The 19,596-nt window shown below is 49.3% G+C and overlaps 1 protein-coding gene across 1 annotated transcript in view; it reads left to right on the forward strand.

Moving 5' to 3' along the window:
- Positions 1-18,710, forward strand: part of LOC142486784 (integrin alpha-L-like) — a 92,209-nt gene extending 73,499 nt beyond the window's left edge. The window contains exons 19-23 of the mRNA XM_075585238.1: positions 8,196-8,276; positions 8,355-8,435; positions 8,726-8,821; positions 15,267-15,377; positions 18,237-18,710. Of these exons, the coding sequence (XP_075441353.1) occupies positions 8,196-8,276; positions 8,355-8,435; positions 8,726-8,821; positions 15,267-15,377; positions 18,237-18,407 (540 nt within the window). The 3' untranslated portion in view covers positions 18,408-18,710. The remainder of the gene's footprint in view (positions 1-8,195; positions 8,277-8,354; positions 8,436-8,725; positions 8,822-15,266; positions 15,378-18,236) is intronic.
- The last annotated feature ends 886 nt before the right edge of the window (positions 18,711-19,596 follow it).

Genomic DNA, 19,596 nt, shown 5'->3' on the forward strand with positions numbered 1-19,596 from the left:
TTGTAGGAATATTAGCTTGTAGGAATATTAGCTTGTAGGAATATTAGCTTGTAGGAATATTTGCTTGTAGGAATATTAGCTTGTAGGAATATTTGCTTGTAGGAATATTAGCTTGTAGGAATATTAGCTTGTAGGAATATTAGCTTGTAGGAATATTAGCTTGTAGGAATATTAGCTTGTAGGAATATTTGCTTGTAGGAATATTAGCTTGTAGGAATATTAGCTTGTAGGAATATTAGCTTGTAGGAATATTAGCTTGTAGGAATATTTGCTTGTAGGAATATTAGCTTGTAGGAATATTTGCTTGTAGGAATATTAGCTTGTAGGAATATTAGCTTGTAGGAATATTAGCTTGTAGGAATATTTGCTTGTAGGAATATTAGCTTGTAGGAATATTAGCTTGTAGGAATATTTGCTTGTAGGAATATTAGCTTGTAGGAATATTTGCTTGTAGGAATATTAGCTTGTAGGAATATTTGCTTGTAGGAATATTAGCTTGTAGGAATATTTGCTTGTAGGAATATTTGCTTGTAGGAATATTAGCTTGTAGGAATATTAGCTTGTAGGAATATTAGCTTGTAGGAATATTAGCTTGTAGGAATATTTGCTTGTAGGAATATTTGCTTGTAGGAATATTTGCTTGTAGGAATATTTGCTTGTAGGAATATTTGCTTGTAGGAATATTAGCTTGTAGGAATATTAGCTTGTAGGAATATTTGCTTGTAGGAATATTAGCTTGTAGGAATATTAGCTTGTAGGAATATTTGCTTGTAGGAATATTAGCTTGTAGGAATATTTGCTTGTAGGAATATTAGCTTGTAGGAATATTAGCTTGTAGGAATATTTGCCTGTAGGAATATTAGCTTGTAGGAATATTTGCTTGTAGGAATATTAGTTTGTAGGAATATTAGCTTGTAGGAATATTTGCTTGTAGGAATATTAGCTTGTAGGAATATTTGCTTGTAGGAATATTTGCTTGTAGGAATATTAGCTTGTAGGAATATTAGCTTGTAGGAATACTAGCTTGTAGGAATATTTGCTTGTAGGAATATTTGCTTGTAGGAATATTAGCTTGTAGGAATATTTGCTTGTAGGAATATTAGCTTGTAGGAATATTTGCTTGTAGGAATATTTGCTTGTAGGAATATTTGCTTGTAGGAATATTAGCTTGTAGGAATAATTAGCTTGTAGGAATAATTAGCTTGTAGGAATAATTAGCTTGTAGGAATAATTAGCTTGTAGGAATAATTAGCTTGTAGGTGTTCTCCTTGTTCACAACAGATGATGAGTTTTTGGAGGCGGCTTCCCATATATCTTCCCATATATCTTCCCATATATCTTCCCTATATCGAGCTGCATGCTGGTATTTAAATCTCGCTCCCAGGAGATTTATACTTGTCAGGGGTTTGGTTGCATTTAATAGGGGTTAGATTATGGTGTATCTTGGAGGTAATACTTTTTGTGAGGGGCTGGTGTATGTCCTCGTATGGAGTCAGTTCATGTGATGGGTTTGGTTTGTAAGTACATTGGATATACAGTACTTTCAAGTTAAGTTGGAGTAATTTTACCATCTCTTTAGGGAGGTGTAAACTAAGGGCGAGGGCTTTGGTGTGATTAACTTTGTAACTCGAAAGAGAACCAAATTCTGATCAAACTTGGAAAGGTTAGGGAGTGAGATAAGAGGTTTTGAAAGCGTCATTAATAATGTCGTCCGCAAAAAGAGCTATCTTGAATTCCTCCTTCCCCACGGAAATAGCAGTAATATTGGGATTCATTCTTATCCGGCTTGGCAGCTAAACCTTTAGAAAAGAAAAACAGAATAAACACCCCATAAAATGCGGGGTGCATTGTATGTGAGGTCACACACCTCAGAGCGGGAGATCACACACAGTTATTTACATCGCCTCATCTTCTCCCCCTTTTTTTTTTTTTAAACATTGAGTAGCTGAAGTTGGCAAACAGTGTTCAGCTATTTCACGGCTGGGGCGTAATCTGTAGGGGAAAGAACAAACGGTAAAAAACATACATGGAACATAACCTTTAGTGCCTAATATATAGTATACAGTCAACCGCTGAACTCTGCGTCTGCCCCCTGGACCTTTGTACAACTTTTTGGATGTTTTTTTTCTTCTGTTTTTCGTTGGTTTGTATCGACCTGTCGCTCTCTGCGGAGCCAAGCGGACCTGCGACGACGCCGATCAGCCTCCTGGCCACGCCCCCTAACAATGTTTTAAAGACTGCCCATTTATCTTCCACATTTTCCCTGCAAAAACATCATCCCATTGTATTACTACTAGATTAGACCTCAGTTTATTAAAATCTGCCTTTCTAACGTTTAAGGTCTTTGTTGAACCCAAGTAATCTGTTTTTGATAATTTTATTTCAAATGAGACCGTGTTATGATCACTGTTACCCTAATGTTCCAGAACTTGAATATTTGTTATTACTTCTACATTGTTTGATATGACCAAATCCAGTACTGCCCCTCTCCTGGTTGGTTCCTCAATAATTTGGGTCATATAATTGTCTTTAAGCACCCCCAAAAACCTGATCCCTTTTGTTGTAACGCTAATCTCATTGCCCCAGTCTATGTCTGGATAATTAAAATCCCCATTATGCAAATATGACCCAGTTTTGATGCCTTCTCCAATTGCAAAAGTATTTTAGCTTCCTCAATCTCACAGATATTTGGTGGTTTATAGCATATTCCCACAAACATTTTCTTTATACTTTTACCTCCACTGCTAATTTCTATCCACAAGGTCTCTACATTTTCATCATTCCCTTCATAGACATCATCCCTTATAATAGGTTTTAGATCCGGTTTAACATATAGACATACTCCACCTCCCCTTCTATTTGTTCGATCCTTCCGAAAAAAAGAGAATAACCCTCTAAATTAACGGTCCAGTCATGAGTTTCATCCCACCATGTTTCAGTAATGCCTATGATATCATACTGCTCCCTTGCAGCTATTAATTCAAGCTCCCCCATTTTATCTGTCAGGCTTCTTGCATTAGCAAGCATGCATTTAAGTTTTTTTTCAGCCTGTACTATTATCTTATCTGCTCCTTCCTTTCTGCTCCCACTTGGTTTAGTCTTTAGAAGTTTTCTAGTATTATCTGTATTTACTATGGGTGTCTCACTGCTTGTCAAACTTGCACTTGCCCCCATTCTACCTCCATACCACCTTGTATCCTCATCTATTCCATTTAGTTAATTACCTGTTTCATTCCCCTCCCCCCTCCATCCTAGTTTAAAATCTCCTCCAACCTTTTTAGCATTCTCCCCCCTAGCACAGAAGATCCCTCTTCATTGAGGTGCAATCCGTCCCTAGAATATAGATGGCACTTCTCAGAAAAGGAGTCCCAGTGCTCTAAAAACCCAAACCCCTCCTTCCTGCACCACTTTCTTAGCCATGCATTAACCTCCCTGATCTCTGACTGTCTCCCTGCGGTAGCGCATGGCACTGGTAGTATTTCAGAAAATACTACCTTGGAGGTCCTTGGCTTAAGCTTTTGGCCTAGATCCCTGTAATCATTTTTTAGGACCCTCCATCTGTCTCTTACTTTGTCATTGGTTCCAATGTGTACCAAGACCGCCGGGTCAATCCCAGCCCCCCCCCAACAATCTGTCTACCCGATCCGCAATGTGCCGAACCCGAGCACCCGGGAGACAACAAACTGTTCGGTTCATGCGGTCCTGGCAACAGATTGCCCTATCTACCTTCCTAATAATGGAGTCCCCTACCACCACAAACTTTCTTTGCATCTGAGCATCCTGAGTCCCCTCTGTGCTGGAGGAACTATTCCCCCGGCTGCTAGAGGAATCAGTCACAGTTCTGCCTTCCCGTCAGGACCCCGGAGTGAGTTGTGTTGCAGTGAGTGGTGTCGGGGTCGCTCAGGGACACTGTGTGTATCTGTGTGTAGTTGTGTAACCTCTGCCTTCCCGTCAGGACCCCGGAGTGAGTTGTGTTGCAGTGAGTGGTGTCGGGGTCGCTCAGGAACACTGTGTGTATCTGTGTGTAGTTGTGTAACCTCTGCCTTCCCGTCAGGACCCCGGAGTGAGTTGTGTTGCAGTGAGTGGTGTCGGGGTCTCTCAGGAACACTGTGTGTATCTGTGTGTAGTTGTGTAACCTCTGCCTTCCCGTCAGGACCCCGGGGTGAGTTGTGTTGCAGTGAGTGGTGTCGGGGTCTCTCAGGGACACTGTGTGTAGTTGTGTGTCTGTGTGTATCTGTGTGTAGCTGCGTGTAGTTGTATACAGTAGCTGCATGTAGTTGTGTGTAATTGTGTAGCTGTGTATCTGTGTGTAGTTGTGTCAGGGTCTCTCAGGGACACTGTGTGTAGTTGTGTGTCTGTGTGTAGCTGCGTGTAGTTTTATACAGTAGCTGCGTGTAGTTGTGTGTAATTGTGTAGCTGTGTATCTGTGTGTAGTTGTGTAACCTCTGCCTTCCCGTCAGGACCCCGGGGTGAGTTGTGTTGCAGTGAGTGGTGTTGGGTATCTCAGGGACACTGTGTGTATCTGTGTGTAGTTGTGTAGCTGTTTGTAGTTGTGTATCTGTGTGTAGTTGTATCGGGGTCTCTCAGGAACACTGTGTAGTTGTGTATCTGTGTGTAGCTGCGTGTAGTTGTATACAGTAGTTGTGTGTAGTTGTGTATCTGTGGGTAGTTGTTTATCTGTGTGTAGTTGTGTAACCTCTGCCTTCCCGTCAGGACCCCGGGGTGAGTTGTGTTGCAGTGAGTGGTGTTGGGTATCTCAGGGACACTGTGTGTATCTGTGTGTAGTTGTGTAGCTGTTTGTAGTTGTGTATCTGTATGTAGTTGTATCGGGGTCTCTCAGGGACACTGTGTGTAGTTGTGTATCTGTGTGTAGCTGCGTGTAGTTGTATACAGTAGTTGTGTGTAGTTGTGTATCTGTGGGTAGTTGTTTATCTGTGTGTAGTTGTGTAACCTCTGCCTTCCCGTCAGGACCCCGGGGTGAGTTGTGTTGCAGTGAGTGGTGTTGGGTATCTCAGGGACACTGTGTGTATCTGTGTGTAGTTGTGTAGCTGTTTGTAGTTGTGTATCTGTATGTAGTTGTATCGGGGTCTCTCAGGGACATTGTGTGTAGTTGTGTATCTGTGTGCAGCTGCGTGTAGTTGTATACAGTAGTTGTGTATCTGTGGGTAGTTGTTTATCTGTGTGTAGTTGTGTAACCTCTGCCTTCCCGTCAGGACCCCGGGGTGAGTTGTGTTGCAGTGAGTGGTGTCGGGGTCGCTCAGGAACACTGTGTGTATCTGTGTGTAGTTGTGTAACCTCTGCCTTCCCGTCAGGACCCCGGGGTGAGTTGTGTTGCAGTGAGTGGTGTCGGGGTCGCTCAGGAACACTGTGTGTATCTGTGTGTAGTTGTGTAACCTCTGCCTTCCCGTCAGGACCCCGGGGTGAGTTGTGTTGCAGTGAGTGGTGTCGGGGTCGCTCAGGAACACTGTGTGTATCTGTGTGTAGTTGTGTAACCTCTGCCTTCCCGTCAGGACCCCGGGGTGAGTTGTGTTGCAGTGAGTGGTGTCGGGGTCGCTCAGGAACACTGTGTGTATCTGTGTGTAGTTGTGTAACCTCTGCCTTCCCGTCAGGACCCCGGGGTGAGTTGTGTTGCAGTGAGTGGTGTCGGGGTCGCTCAGGGACACTGTGTGTATCTGTGTGTAGTTGTGTAACCTCTGCCTTCCCGTCAGGACCCCGGGGTGAGTTGTGTTGCAGTGAGTGGTGTCGGGGTCTCTCAGGGACACTGTGTGTAGTTGTGTGTCTGTGTGTATCTGTGTGTAGCTGCGTGTAGTTGTATACAGTAGCTGCATGTAGTTGTGTGTAATTGTGTAGCTGTGTATCTGTGTGTAGTTGTGTCAGGGTCTCTCAGGGACACTGTGTGTAGTTGTGTGTCTGTGTGTAGCTGCGTGTAGTTTTATACAGTAGCTGCGTGTAGTTGTGTGTAATTGTGTAGCTGTGTATCTGTGTGTAGTTGTGTAACCTCTGCCTTCCCGTCAGGACCCCGGGGTGAGTTGTGTTGCAGTGAGTGGTGTTGGGTATCTCAGGGACACTGTGTGTATCTGTGTGTAGTTGTGTAGCTGTTTGTAGTTGTGTATCTGTGTGTAGTTGTATCGGGGTCTCTCAGGGACACTGTGTAGTTGTGTATCTGTGTGTAGCTGCGTGTAGTTGTATACAGTAGTTGTGTGTAGTTGTGTATCTGTGGGTAGTTGTTTATCTGTGTGTAGTTGTGTAACCTCTGCCTTCCCGTCAGGACCCCGGGGTGAGTTGTGTTGCAGTGAGTGGTGTTGGGTATCTCAGGGACACTGTGTGTATCTGTGTGTAGTTGTGTAGCTGTTTGTAGTTGTGTATCTGTATGTAGTTGTATCGGGGTCTCTCAGGGACACTGTGTGTAGTTGTGTATCTGTGTGTAGCTGCGTGTAGTTGTATACAGTAGTTGTGTGTAGTTGTGTATCTGTGGGTAGTTGTTTATCTGTGTGTAGTTGTGTAACCTCTGCCTTCCCGTCAGGACCCCAGGGTGAGTTGTGTTGCAGTGAGTGGTGTCGGGGTCTCTCAGGGACACTGTGTGTATCTGTGTGTAGTTGTGTAACCTCTGCCTTCCCGTCAGGACCCCGGGGTGAGTTGTGTTGCAGTGAGTGGTGTCGGGGTCGCTCAGGGACACTGTGTGTATCTGTGTGTGGTTGTGTAACCTCTGCCTTCCCGTCAGGACCCCGGGGTGAGTTGTGTTGCAGTGAGTGGTGTCGGGGTCGCTCAGGGACACTGTGTGTATCTGTGTGTAGTTGTGTAACCTCTGCCTTCCCGTTAGGACCCCGGGGTGAGTTGTGTTGCAGTGAGTGGTGTCGGGGTCTCTCAGGGACACTGTGTGTAGTTGTATACAGTAGTTGTGTGTAGTTGTGTATCTGTGGGTAGTTGTTTGTCTGTGTGTAGTTGTGTAACCTCTGCCTTCCCGTCAGGACCCCGGGGTGAGTTGTGTTGCAGTGAGTGGTGTCGGGGTCTCTCAGGGACACTGTGTGTAGTTGTGTAACCTCTGCCATCCCGTCAGGACCCCGGGGTGAGTTGTGTTGCAGTGAGTGGTGTCAGGGTCGCTCAGGGACTCTGTGTGTATCTGTGTGTAGTTGTGTAACCTCTGCCTTCCCGTCAGGACCCCGGGGTGAGTTGTGTTGCAGTGAGTGGTGTCGGGGTCTCTCAGGAACACTGTGTGTATCTGTGTGTAGTTGTGTAACCTCTGCCTTCCCGTCAGGACCCCGGGGTGAGTTGTGTTGCAGTGAGTGGTGTCGGGGTCTCTCAGGGACACTGTGTGTAGTTGTATACAGTAGTTGTGTGTAGTTGTGTATCTGTGGGTAGTTGTTTATCTGTGTGTAGTTGTGTAACCTCTGCCTTCCCGTCAGGACCCCGGGGTGAGTTGTGTTGCAGTGAGTGGTGTCGGGGTCTCTCAGGAACACTGTGTGTATCTGTGTGTAGTTGTGTAACCTCTGCCTTCCCGTCAGGACCCCGGGGTGAGTTGTGTTGCAGTGAGTGGTGTCGGGGTCGCTCAGGGACACTGTGTGTATCTGTGTGTAGTTGTGTAACCTCTGCCTTCCCGTCAGGCCCCCGGGGTGAGTTGTGTTGCAGTGAGTGGTGTCGGGGTCGCTCAGGGACACTGTGTGTATCTGTGTGTAGTTGTGTAACCTCTGCCTTCCCGTCAGGACCCCGGGGTGAGTTGTGTTGCAGTGAGTGGTGTCGTGGTCGCTCAGGGACACTGTGTGTAGTTGTGTGTAGTTGTGTAACCTCTGCCTTCCCGTCAGGACCCCGGGGTGAGTTGTGTTGCAGTGAGTGGTGTCGGGGTCGCTCAGGGACTCTGTGTGTATCTGTGTGTAGTTGTGTAACCTCTGCCTTCCCGTCAGGACCCCGGGGTGAGTTGTGTTGCAGTGAGTGGTGTCGGGGTCGCTCAGGGACACTGTGTGTATCTGTGTGTAGTTGTGTAACCTCTGCCTTCCCGTCAGGACCCCGGGGTGAGTTGTGTTGCAGTGAGTGGTGTCGGGGTCGCTCAGGGACTCTGTGTGTATCTGTGTGTAGTTGTGTAACCTCTGCCTTCCCGTCAGGACCCCGGGGTGAGTTGTGTTGCAGTGAGTGGTGTCGTGGTCGCTCAGGGACACTGTGTGTATCTGTGTGTAGTTGTGTAACCTCTGCCTTCCTGTCAGGACCCCGGGGTGAGTTGTGTTGCAGTGAGTGGTGTCGGGGTCGCTCAGGGACACAATCAGAAGCTACAGGAAGCAAACCGGGTAAGATGTCATATTATATCTCTCTGGCTAAGAGGGCTGTGATGTCACGCTGATGTCACACTGTGATGTCATCCCCAGGTGTTCCAGTGCAGTGTGCAGGGACTGAACGTGACTCACATACATGTAAAGGGGGAGCTGAGACTCACACGGACCCAGGAGGTAACCTGCAGTACAGAAACACGCCAACAACACACTAACATGCCAATAACACACCAGCGTCATGACAACTACATGGTAATCTCATGTCAACAACCTGTCAATGCCTTCCCAATAACAAGTAAACAGTAAACCAAGGACATGCTAAGAGCACGCCAAGGACACGCAACACACTGTCACAGCAACGACATAACACACTGACAACATGCACTGACAGCACTGCAACACACCATGACATGCTAAAAGCACCATGTGAACATGCTAAAAACATGTCATCCACACGTGACTTCCAGGTGTCGGAGGCTGTATCTGTGAGCAGTAACGTGACCGTCCAATATAACAAGAGCCGCTACCACAGCCTGACAGGGGGGGACTTCCTCAGAGCGGAGGTACTGGGGGGGGGGGGCGGAGGTACGGGGGGGACTTCCTCCAAGCGGAGGTACGGGGGGGCGGAGGTACGGGGGGGACTTCCTCCGAGCGGAGGTACGGGGGGGGGGGAGGGGCGGAGGTACGGGGGGGATTTCCTCCAAGCGGAGGTACGGGGGGGGGAGAGAGAGAGGGGGGAAGGGGAGAGATGGGGGGGTTGGAGGTGCAGTGAGGGGGATTTAGTTTGGGGAGAGGTTGGAGGTGCAGTGAGGGGGGTTTAATTTGGGGAGTGGTTGGAGGTGCAGTGAGGGGGGTTTAATTTGGGGAGTGGTTGGAGGTGCAGTGAGGGGGGTTTAATTTGGGGAGTGGTTGGAGGTGCAGTGAGGGGGGTTTAATTTGGGGAGCGGTTGGAGGTGCAGTGAGGGGGGTTTAATTTGGGGAGTGGTTGGAGGTGCAGTGAGGGGGGTTTAATTTGGGGAGTGGTTGGAGGTGCAGTGAGGGGGGTTTAATTTGGGGAGAGGTTGGAGGTGCAGTGAGGGGGGTTTAATTTGGGGAGTGGTTGGAGGTGCAGTGAGGGGGGTTTAATTTGGGGAGTGGTTGGGGGTGCAGTGAGGGGGGTTTAATTTGGGGAGAGGTTGGAGGTGCAGTGAGGGGGGTTTAATTTCGGGAGTGGTTGGAGGTGCAGTGAGGGGGGTTTAATTTGGGGAGTGGTTGGAGGTGCAGTGAGGGGGGTTTAATTTGGGGAGCGGTTGGAGGTGCAGTGAGGGGGGTTTAATTTGGGGAGTGGTTGGAGGTGCAGTGAGGGGGGTTTAATTTGGGGAGTGGTTGGAGGTGCAGTGAGGGGGGTTTAGTTTGGGGAGTGGTTGGAGGTGCAGTGAGGGGGGTTTAATTTGGGGAGTGGTTGGAGGTGCAGTGAGGGGGGTTTAATTTGGGGAGAGGTTGGAGGTGCAGTGAGGGGGGTTTAATTTGGGGAGTGGTTGGAGGTGCAGTGAGGGGGGTTTAATTTGGGGAGTTGTTGGAGGTGCAGTGAGGGAGGTTTAATTTGGGGAGTGGTTGGAGGTGCAGTGAGGGGGGTTTAATTTGGGGAGTGGTTGGAGGTGCAGTGAGGGGGGTTTAATTTGGGGAGTGGTTGGAGGTGCAGTGAGGGGGGTTTAGTTTGGGGAGTGGTTGGAGGTGCAGTGAGGGGGGTTTAATTTGGGGAGAGGTTGGAGGTGCAGTGAGGGGGGTTTAATTTGGGGAGTGGTTGGAGGTGCAGTGAGGGGGGTTTAATTTCGGGAGTGGTTGGAGGTGCAGTGAGGGGGGTTTAATTTGGGGAGTGGTTGGAGGTGCAGTGAGGGGGGTTTAATTTGGGGAGTGGTTGGAGGTGCAGTGAGGGGGGTTTAGTTTGGGTAGTGGTTGGAGGTGCAGTGAGGGGGGTTTAATTTGGGGAGTGGTTGGGGGTGCAGTGAGGGGGGTTTAATTTGGGGAGAGGTTGGAGGTGCAGTGAGGGGGGTTTAATTTGGGGAGTGGTTGGAGGTGCAGTGAGGGGGGTTTAATTTGGGGAGTGGTTGGAGGTGCAGTGAGGGGGGTTTAATTTGGGGAGTGGTTGGAGGTGCAGTGAGGGGGGTTTAATTTGGGGAGTGGTTGGAGGTGCAGTGAGGGGGGTTTAATTTGGGGAGTGGTTGGAGGTGCAGTGAGGGGGGTTTAGTTTGGGGAGTGGTTGGAGGTGCAGTGAGGGGGGTTTAATTTGGGGAGTGGTTGGGGGTGCAGTGAGGGGGGTTTAATTTGGGGAGAGGTTGGAGGTGCAGTGAGGGGGGTTTAATTTGGGGAGAGGTTGGAGGTGCAGTGAAAGGGGTTTAATTTGGGGAGTGGTTGGAGGTGCAGTGAGGGGGGTTTAATTTGGGGAGTGGTTGGGGGTGCAGTGAGGGGGGTTTAATTTGGGGAGAGGTTGGAGGTGCAGTGAGGGGGGTTTAATTTGGGGAGTGGTTGGGGGTGCAGTGAGGGGGGTTTAATTTGGGGAGAGGTTGGAGGTGCAGTGAGGGGGGTTTAATTTGGGGAGAGGTTGGAGGTGCAGTGAGGGGGGTTTAATTTGGGGAGAGGTTGGAGGTGCAGTGAGGGGGGTTTAATTTGGGGAGAGGTTGGAGGTGCAGTGAGGGGGGTTTAATTTGGGGAGTGGTTGGAGGTGCAGTGAGGGGGGTTCAATTTCGGGAGTGGTTGGAGGTGCAGTGAGGGGGGTTTAATTTGGGGAGTGGTTGGAGGTGCAGTGAGGGGGGTTTAATTTGGGGAGCGGTTGGAGGTGCAGTGAGGGGGGTTTAATTTGGGGAGTGGTTGGAGGTGCAGTGAGGGGGGTTTAATTTGGGGAGAGGTTGGAGGTTCAGTGAGGGGGGTTTAATTTGGGGAGAGGTTGGAGGTGCAGTGAGGGGGGTTTAATTTGGGGAGAGGTTGGAGGTGCAGTGAGGGGGGTATAATTTGGGGAGTGGGTGGAGGTGCAGTGAGGGGGGTTTAATTTGGGGAGAGGTTGGAGGTGCAGTGAGGGGGGTTTAATTTGGGGAGAGGTTGGAGGTGCAGTGAGGGGGGTATAATTTGGGGAGTGGTTGGAGGTGCAGTGAGGGGGTTTAATTTGGGGAGAGGTTGGAGGTGCAGTGAGGGGGGTATAATTTGGGGAGTGGTTGGAGGTGCAGTGAGGGGGGTTTAATTTGGGGAGTGGTTGGAGGTGCAGTGAGGGGGTTTTAATTTGGGGAGTGGTTGGGGGTGCAGTGAGGGGGGTTTAATTTGGGGAGAGGTTGGAGGTGCAGTGAGGGGGGTTTAATTTGGGGAGTGGTTGGAGGTGCAGTGAGGGGGGTTTAATTTGGGGAGCGGTTGGAGGTGCAGTGAGGGGGGTTTAATTTGGGGAGTGGTTGGAGGTGCAGTGAGGGGGGTTTAATTTGGGGAGTGGTTGGAGGTGCAGTGAGGGGGGTTTAGTTTGGGGAGTGGTTGGAGGTGCAGTGAGGGGGGTTTAATTTGGGGAGAGGTTGGAGGTGCAGTGAGGGGGGTTTAATTTGGGGAGTGGTTGGAGGTGCAGTGAGGGGGGTTTAATTTGGGGAGTGGTTGGAGGTGCAGTGAGGGAGGTTTAATTTGGGGAGTGGTTGGAGGTGCAGTGAGGGGGGTTTAATTTGGGGAGTGGTTGGAGGTGCAGTGAGGGGGGTTTAATTTGGGGAGTGGTTGGAGGTGCAGTGAGGGGGGTTTAGTTTGGGGAGTGGTTGGAGGTGCAGTGAGGGGGGTTTAATTTGGGGAGAGGTTGGAGGTGCAGTGAGGGGGGTTTAATTTGGGGAGTGGTTGGAGGTGCAGTGAGGGGGGTTTAATTTGGGGAGTGGTTGGAGGTGCAGTGAGGGGGGTTTAGTTTGGGGAGTGGTTGGAGGTGCAGTGAGGGGGGTTTAATTTGGGGAGTGGTTGGGGGTGCAGTGAGGGGGGTTTAATTTGGGGAGAGGTTTGAGGTGCAGTGAGGGGGGTTTAATTTGGGGAGTGGTTGGAGGTGCAGTGAGGGGGGTTTAATTTGGGGAGTGGTTGGAGGTGCAGTGAGGGGGGTTTAATTTGGGGAGTGGTTGGAGGTGCAGTGAGGGGGGTTTAATTTGGGGAGTGGTTGGAGGTGCAGTGAGGGGGGTTTAATTATGGGAGTGGTTGGAGGTGCAGTGAGGGGGGTTTAGTTTGGGGAGTGGTTGGAGGTGCAGTGAGGGGGGTTTAATTTGGGGAGTGGTTGGGGGTGCAGTGAGGGGGGTTTAATTTGGGGAGAGGTTGGAGGTGCAGTGAGGGGGGTTTAATTTGGGGAGAGGTTGGAGGTGCAGTGAAAGGGGTTTAATTTGGGGAGTGGTTGGAGGTGCAGTGAGGGGGGTTTAATTTGGGGAGTGGTTGGGGGTGCAGTGAGGGGGGTTTAATTTGGGGAGAGGTTGGAGGTGCAGTGAGGGGGGTTTAATTTGGGGAGTGGTTGGGGGTGCAGTGAGGGGGGTTTAATTTGGGGAGAGGTTGGAGGTGCAGTGAGGGGGGTTTAATTTGGGGAGAGGTTGGAGGTGCAGTGAGGGGGGTTTAATTTGGGGAGAGGTTGGAGGTGCAGTGAGGGGGGTTTAATTTGGGGAGAGGTTGGAGGTGCAGTGAGGGGGGTTTAATTTGGGGAGTGGTTGGAGGTGCAGTGAGGGGGGTTCAATTTCGGGAGTGGTTGGAGGTGCAGTGAGGGGGGTTTAATTTGGGGAGTGGTTGGAGGTGCAGTGAGGGGGGTTTAATTTGGGGAGCGGTTGGAGGTGCAGTGAGGGGGGTTTAATTTGGGGAGTGGTTGGAGGTGCAGTGAGGGGGGTTTAATTTGGGGAGTGGTTGGAGGTGCAGTGAGGGGGGTTTAATTTGGGGAGAGGTTGGAGGTGCAGTGAGGGGGGTTTAATTTGGGGAGAGGTTGGAGGTGCAGTGAGGGGGGTATAATTTGGGGAGTGGGTGGAGGTGCAGTGAGGGGGGTTTAATTTGGGGAGAGGTTGGAGGTGCAGTGAGGGGGGTTTAATTTGGGGAGAGGTTGGAGGTGCAGTGAGGGGGGTATAATTTGGGGAGTGGTTGGAGGTGCAGTGAGGGGGGTTTAATTTGGGGAGAGGTTGGAGGTGCAGTGAGGGGGGTATAATTTGGGGAGTGGTTGGAGGTGCAGTGAGGGGGGTCTAATTTGGGGAGTGGTTGGAGGTGCAGTGAGGGGGGTTTAATTTGGGGAGTGGTTGGAGGTGCAGTGAGGGGGGTATAATTTTGGGAGTGGTTGGAGGTGCAGTGAGGGGGGTTTAGTTTGGGGAGTGGTTGGAGGTGCAGTGAGGGGGGTTTTTTAATTTGGGGAGTGGTTGGAGGTGCAGTGAGGGGGGTTTAGTTTGGGGAGTGGTTGGAGGTGCAGTGAGGGGGGTTTAATTTGGGGAGTGGTTGGGGGTGCAGTGAGGGGGGTTTAATTTGGGGAGAGGTTGGAGGTGCAGTGAGGGGGGTTTAATTTGGGGAGAGGTTGGAGGTGCAGTGAGGGGGGTTTAATTTGGGGAGAGGTTGGAGGTGCAGTGAGGGGGGTTTAATTTGGGGAGTGGTTGGGGGTGCAGTGAGGGGGGTTTAATTTGGGGAGAGGTTGGAGGTGCAGTGAGGGGGGTTTAATTTGGGGAGAGGTTGGAGGTGCAGTGAGGGGGGTTTAATTTGGGGAGTGGTTGGAGGTGCAGTGAGGGGGGTTTAATTTGGGGAGCGGTTGGAGGTGCAGTGAGGGGGGTTTAATTTGGGGAGCGGTTGGAGGTGCAGTGAGGGGGGTTTAATTTGGGGAGTGGTTGGAGGTGCAGTGAGGGGGGTTTAATATGGGGAGTGGTTGGAGGTGCAGTGAGGGAGGTTTAATTTGGGGAGTGGTTGGAGGTGCAGTGAGGGGGGTTTAATTTGGGGAGTGGTTGGAGGTGCAGTGAGGGGGGTTTAATTTGGGGAGAGGTTGGAGGTGCAGTGAGGGGGGTTTAGTTTGGGGAGTGGTTGGAGGTGCAGTGAGGGGGGTTTAATTTGGGGAGTGGTTGGAGGTGCAGTGAGGGGGGTTTAGTTTGGGGAGTGGTTGGAGGTGCAGTGAGGGGGGTTTAATTTGGGGAGTGGTTGGGGGTGCAGTGAGGGGGGTTTAATTTGGGGAGAGGTTGGAGGTGCAGTGAGGGGGGTTTAATTTGGGGAGAGGTTGGAGGTGCAGTGAGGGGGGTTTAATTTGGGGAGAGGTTGGAGGTGCAGTGAGGGGGGTATAGTTTGGGGAGTGGTTGGAGGTGCAGTGAGGGGGGTTTAATTTGGGGAGTGGTTGGAGGTGCAGTGAGGGGGGTTTAATTTGGGGAGTGGTTGGAGGTGCAGTGAGGGGGGTTTAATTTGGGGAGCGGTTGGAGGTGCAGTGAGGGGGGTTTAATTTGGGGAGCGGTTGGAGGTGCAGTGAGGGGGGTTTCATTTGGGGAGTGGTTGGAGGTGCAGTGAGGGGGGTTTCATTTGGGGAGTGGTTGGAGGTGCAGTGAGGGGGGTTTCATTTGGGGAGTGGTTGGAGGTGCAGTGAGGGGGGTTTAATTTGGGGAGTGGTTGGAGGTTGAAGTGAGGGGGGTTTAATTTGGGGAGTGGTTGGAGGTGCAGTGAGGGGGGTTTAATTTGGGGAGCGGTTGGAGGTGCAGTGAGGAGGGTTTAATTTGGGGAGAGGTTGGAGGTGCAGTGAGGGGGGTTTAATTTGGGGAGCGGTTGGAGGTGCAGTGAGGGGGGTTTAATTTGGGGAGTGGTTGGAGGTGCAGTGAGGGGGGTTTAATTTGGGGAGTGGGTGGAGGTGCAGTGAGGGGGGTTTAATTTGGGGAGTGGTTGGAGGTGCAGTGAGGGGGGTTTAATTTGGGAGTGGTTGGAGGTGCAGTGAGGGGGGTATAGTTTGGGGAGTGGTTGGAGGTGCAGTGAGGGGGGTATAGTTTGGGGAGTGGTTGGAGGTTGAAGTGAGGGGGGTCCCAACCTGTCCCTATTACTCCCCCGCCCCAGGTTGTCACACATGTGGAGCTTCTGGTACCCCCAAACTATACCATTTATATAATCGGCGGCACAGCAGCGGGGGCGATCCTGCTCCTGCTCATCTCTGTGGCGTTGTACAAGGTGAGGGGGGATGGACTGGGGGGGGAGAAGGGGGTCTATGTATTCCTGGGGGGTATTTTTGGGGTATTTGTATTTTTGAGGTGTATGTATTTTTGGGGTGTGTATTTTTGAGGTGTATGTAATTGTGGGATCTCTGTATTTTCGGGATGTGTATGTATTTTCGAGGTTTGTATGTATTTTCGGGGTATGTATTTTTGAGGTGTGTATTTTTGGGGTGTATGCATTTTCGGGCTTTGAATGTATTTTTGGGTTGTGTATTTTCAGGGTGTGTATGTATTTTTGGGGTGTGTTTTATTTGGAGGGTTATGTATTTTTGAGGTGTGTATGTATTTTCGGGGTATGTATTTTTGGGGTGTGAATTTTTGGCGAGTGTATTTTCGAGGTGTGTATGTATTTTTGAGGCATGTAGTTTTGGGGTGTGTATTTTTGAGGTGTGTATGTATTTTCAGGGTGTGTATTTTCAAGGTGTGTACTATATGTATTTTTGGGGTGTGTTTTTTTGGGTGATGTATGTATTTTCGGGGTTTGTTTTTTTGGAGAGTCTATGTATTTTTGAGGTGTGTATGTATTTTTGGGGTGTGTATGCATTTTCGGGGTTTGTATGTATTTTCGGGGTGTGTATGTATTTTTGGGATTTGTTTGTATTTTTAGGGTGTGGATGTATTTTCAGGGTGTGTCTTTTTGCGGTGTGTATGCATTTTTGGGGTTTGTATGTATTTTCGGGGTGTGTATGTATTTTTGAGATTTGTATTTATTTTCAGGGTGTGTCTTTTTGGGGTGTGTATGTATTTTTGGGGTGTGAATGCATTTTTGGGGTTTGTATGTATTTTTGGGGTGTGTATGTATTTTTGGGGTGTGTATGTATTTTTGGGGTGTGTCTTTTTGGGGTGTGTATGTATTTTTGGGGTGTATGTATTTTCGGGGTGTGTATTTTCGGGGTGTGTATGTATTTTTGGGGTGTGTATGTATTTTTGGGGTGTGTATGTATTTTCGGGGTGTGTATGTAATTTCGGGGTGTATGTAATTTCGGGGTGTATGTAATTTCGGGGTGTATGTAATTTCGGGGTGTATGTATTTTCGGGGTGTGTATGTATTTTTGGGGTTTGTTTGTATTTTCAGGGTGTGGATGTATTTTCAGGGTGTGTATGCATTTTCGGGGTTTGTATGTATTTTCGGGGTGTGTATGTATTTTTGAGATTTGTACGTATTTTCAGGGTGTGTATTTTTGGGGTGTGTATGTATTTTTGGGGTGTGAATGCATTTTCGGGGTTTGTATGTATTTTCGGGGTTTGTATGTATTTTCGGGGTGTGTATGTATTTTTGGGGTGTTTATGTATTTTTGGTGTGTGTCTTTTTGGGGTGTGTATGTATTTTTGGGGTGTGTATGTATTTTCGGGGTGTGTATGTATTTTTGGGGTGTGTATGTATTTTCGGGTGTGTATGTATTTTCGGGGTGTGTATGTATTTTTGGGGTGTGTTTTATTTGGAGGGTGTATGTATTTTTGAGGTGTGTATGTATTTTCGGGGTATGTATTTTTGGGGTGTGTGAATTTTTGGCGAGTGTATTTTCGAGGTTTGTATGTATTTTCGGGGTATGTATTTTTGAGGTGTGTATTTTTGGGGTGTATGTATTTTCGGCCTTTGAATGTATTTTTGGGTTGTGTATTTTCAGGGTGTGTATGTATTTTTGGTGTGTGTTTTATTTGGAGGGTGTATGTATTTTTGAGGTGTGTATGTATTTTCGGGGTATGTATTTTTGGGGTGTGAATTTTTGGCGAGTGTATTTTCGAGGTGTGTATGTATTTTTGAGGCATGTAGTTTTGGGGTGTGTATTTTTGAGGTGTGTATGTATTTTCAGGGTGTGTATTTTCAAGGTGTGTACTATATGTATTTTTGGGGTGTGTTTTTTTGGGTGATGTATGTATTTTCGGGGTTTGTTTTTTTGGAGGGTCTATGTATTTTTGAGGTGTGTATGCATTTTCGGGGTTTGTATGCATTTTCGGGGTTTGTATGCATTTTCGGGGTTTGTATGTATTTTCGGGGTTTGTATGTATTTTCGGGGTGTGTATGTATTTTTAGGGTGTGGATGTATTTTCAGGGTGTGTCTTTTTGCGGTGTGTCTGTATTTTTGAGATTTGTATGTATTTTCAGGGTGTGTATGTATTTTTGGGGTGTGAATGCATTTTCGGGGTTTGTATGTATTTTTGGGGTGTGTATGTATTTTTGGGGTGTGTATGTATTTTTGGGGTGTGTCTTTTTGGGGTGTGTATGTATTTTCGGGGTGTGTATTTTCGGGGTGTGTATGTATTTTTGGGGTGTGTATGTATTTTTGGGGTGTGTATGTATTTTCGGGGTGTGTATGTAATTTCGGGGTGTATGTATTTTCGGGGTGTGTATGTATTTTCGGGGTGTGTATGTATTTTTGGGGTTTGTTTGTATTTTCAGGGTGTGGATGTATTTTCAGGGTGTGTCTTTTTGGGGTGTGTATGCATTTTCGGGGTTTGTATGTATTTTCGGGGTGTGTATGTATTTTTGAGATTTGTATGTATTTTCAGGGTGTCTCTTTTTGGGGTGTGTATGTATTTTCGGGGTGTGTATGTATTTTCGGGGTGTGTATGTATTTTCGGGGTGTGTATGTATTTTCGGGGTGTGTATGTATTTTCGGGGTGTGTATGTATTTTCGGGGTGTGTATGTATTTTCGGGGTGTGTATTTTCGGGGTGTGTATGTATTTTTGGGGTGTGTATGTATTTTCGGGGTGTGTATTTTCGGGGTGTGTATGTATTTTTGGGGTGTGTATGTATTTTCGGGGTGTGTATTTTCGGGGTGCCCTCTCACCCCTCCCATGCTCTGTCCCCAGTGCGGCTTCTTTAAGCGTTACAAGGATCGGATGAACGATGGAGCAGTGCCCAATGAGGGGCCACAGGAGCCGGGGGCCACGGATGGGGAGGCCCCAGAAGGGCCCACAGAGCAAGAGCGTCTTAAAACGAGTGGCCCCCGGGAGCCTCTGACATTGGGGAGCAGTGACTGAAATGGGGGAACCACCCCAAATCAACCCTACTGCCCTCGATATGTATATCTGCCCCAGCAAGGAATATACCCCCCGCCCTGAATATACCCCCCGCCCTGAATATACCCCCCCGCCCTGAATATACCCCCCCACCCTGAATATACCCCCCCACCCTGACTATACCCCCCGCCCTGACTATACACCCCGCCCTGACTATACCCCCCCCCGCCCTGACTATACCCCCCCCCCGCCCTGACTATACCCCCCCCGCCCTGACTATACCCCCCCGCCCTGAATATACCCCCCGCCCTGAATATACCCCCCGCCCTGAATATACCCCCCCGCCCTGAATATACCCCCTGCCCTGACTATACCCCCCCGCCCTGACTATACCCCCCCGCCCTGACTATACCCCCCCGCCCTGACTATACCCCCAGCCCTGAATATACCCCCCCGCCCTGAATATACCCCCCGTCCTGAATATACCCCCCGCCCTGAATATACCCCCCGCCCTGAATATACCCCCCGCCCTGAATATACCCCCCCGCCCTGAATATACCCCCCCGCCCTGACTATACCCCCCCGCCCTGACTATACCCCCCCGCCCTGACTATACCCCCCCGCCCTGACTATACCCCCCCGCCCTGACTATACCCCCCCGCCCTGACTATACCCCCCCGCCCTGACTATACCCCCCCGCCCTGACTATACCCCCCCGCCCTGACTATACCCCCCCGCCCTGACTATACCCCCCCGCCCTGACTATAACCCGCCGCCCTGACTATAACCCCCCGCCCTCACTATAACCCCCCGCCCTGAATATACCTCCAAGAATGTACCCCCCAGCCTGAATATACCCTCTAGCCTGAATATACCTCTAGGAATATACCCCCGGCCTGAATATACCTCTAGGAATATACCCCCGGCCTGAATATACCTCTAGGAATATACCCCCGGCCTGAATATACCTCTAGGAATATACCCCCGGCCTGAATACAGTATACCTCTAGGAATATACCCCCGGCCTGAATATACCTCTAGGAATATACCCCTGCCCTGAATATACTGTACCTCCAGAAATATACCCCTGCCCTGAATATACCTCCATGAATATACCCCTGCCCTGAATATACCTCCAGAAATATACCCCTGCCCTGAATATACCTCCAGAAATATACCCCTGCCCTGAATATACCTCCAAGAATATACC

This window comes from Ascaphus truei, unplaced genomic scaffold (genome assembly GCF_040206685.1).
Source record: "Ascaphus truei isolate aAscTru1 unplaced genomic scaffold, aAscTru1.hap1 HAP1_SCAFFOLD_990, whole genome shotgun sequence".
Lineage (NCBI taxonomy): Eukaryota > Metazoa > Chordata > Amphibia > Anura > Ascaphidae > Ascaphus > Ascaphus truei.